General features: G+C 43.5%; 1 protein-coding gene across 1 annotated transcript in view; it reads left to right on the top strand.

The window, feature by feature from the left end:
• Positions 1 to 536, top strand: part of LOC119591274 (rho GTPase-activating protein 18-like) — a 10,010-nt gene that overhangs the window by 7,798 nt on the left and 1,676 nt on the right. Inside the window, exon 11 of the mRNA XM_037939994.1 lies at positions 320 to 486. Coding sequence (XP_037795922.1) covers positions 320 to 486 — 167 coding nt within the window. The remainder of the gene's footprint in view (positions 1 to 319; positions 487 to 536) is intronic.

A 536-nucleotide genomic window follows, 5' to 3' on the forward strand; every position in this document is an offset into this window, starting at 1 on the left:
GTGGGGGGTATTCGTTGGTTTATTTTGTTTTGATTGTAGGTATTTTCATGGATTTTGGGGGGGAAGGTTTAGTTTTATTTAATTTGTGAGTAGGATTAAACGCATGGATTTTCTCGAATCGAAAAATATTTTATAAAAGTTTGAGAAAAGTGCTTCGAAAATGAAAAATAAAAGATATAAGAACGAACCCAACCCGTATCTCAAACTCAAAACCCACATCTCTCCTTCCAAACACTAATTTTTTTCCAAGATTTCTCCCAAAGTTTCCTAACAACTTCGACTTCCACTCGTCACCCTCACACGACCTCTGCCTTTCCAGATGCGGAGGCTGCTCACCCGCAAGAGCAAAGAGACGATCCAGCGGCCCATCGAGAACGAGGTGGACTACCAAGAGGGGGTCCTGAGGGTGTCAGCGCCTCAGTTCAACAAGTGCAATTACCCAGTTAAGCTCGATCCCCTGATGACTGCCAAAGACTTATTGACAAGGTGAGGGGGTCTGGTGTAGTGTTGGTATTACTGCTTCTACTGTTACTACG

The sequence above is a fragment of the Penaeus monodon genome, chromosome 28 (assembly GCF_015228065.2).
Source record: "Penaeus monodon isolate SGIC_2016 chromosome 28, NSTDA_Pmon_1, whole genome shotgun sequence".
Taxonomy (NCBI): domain Eukaryota; kingdom Metazoa; phylum Arthropoda; class Malacostraca; order Decapoda; family Penaeidae; genus Penaeus; species Penaeus monodon.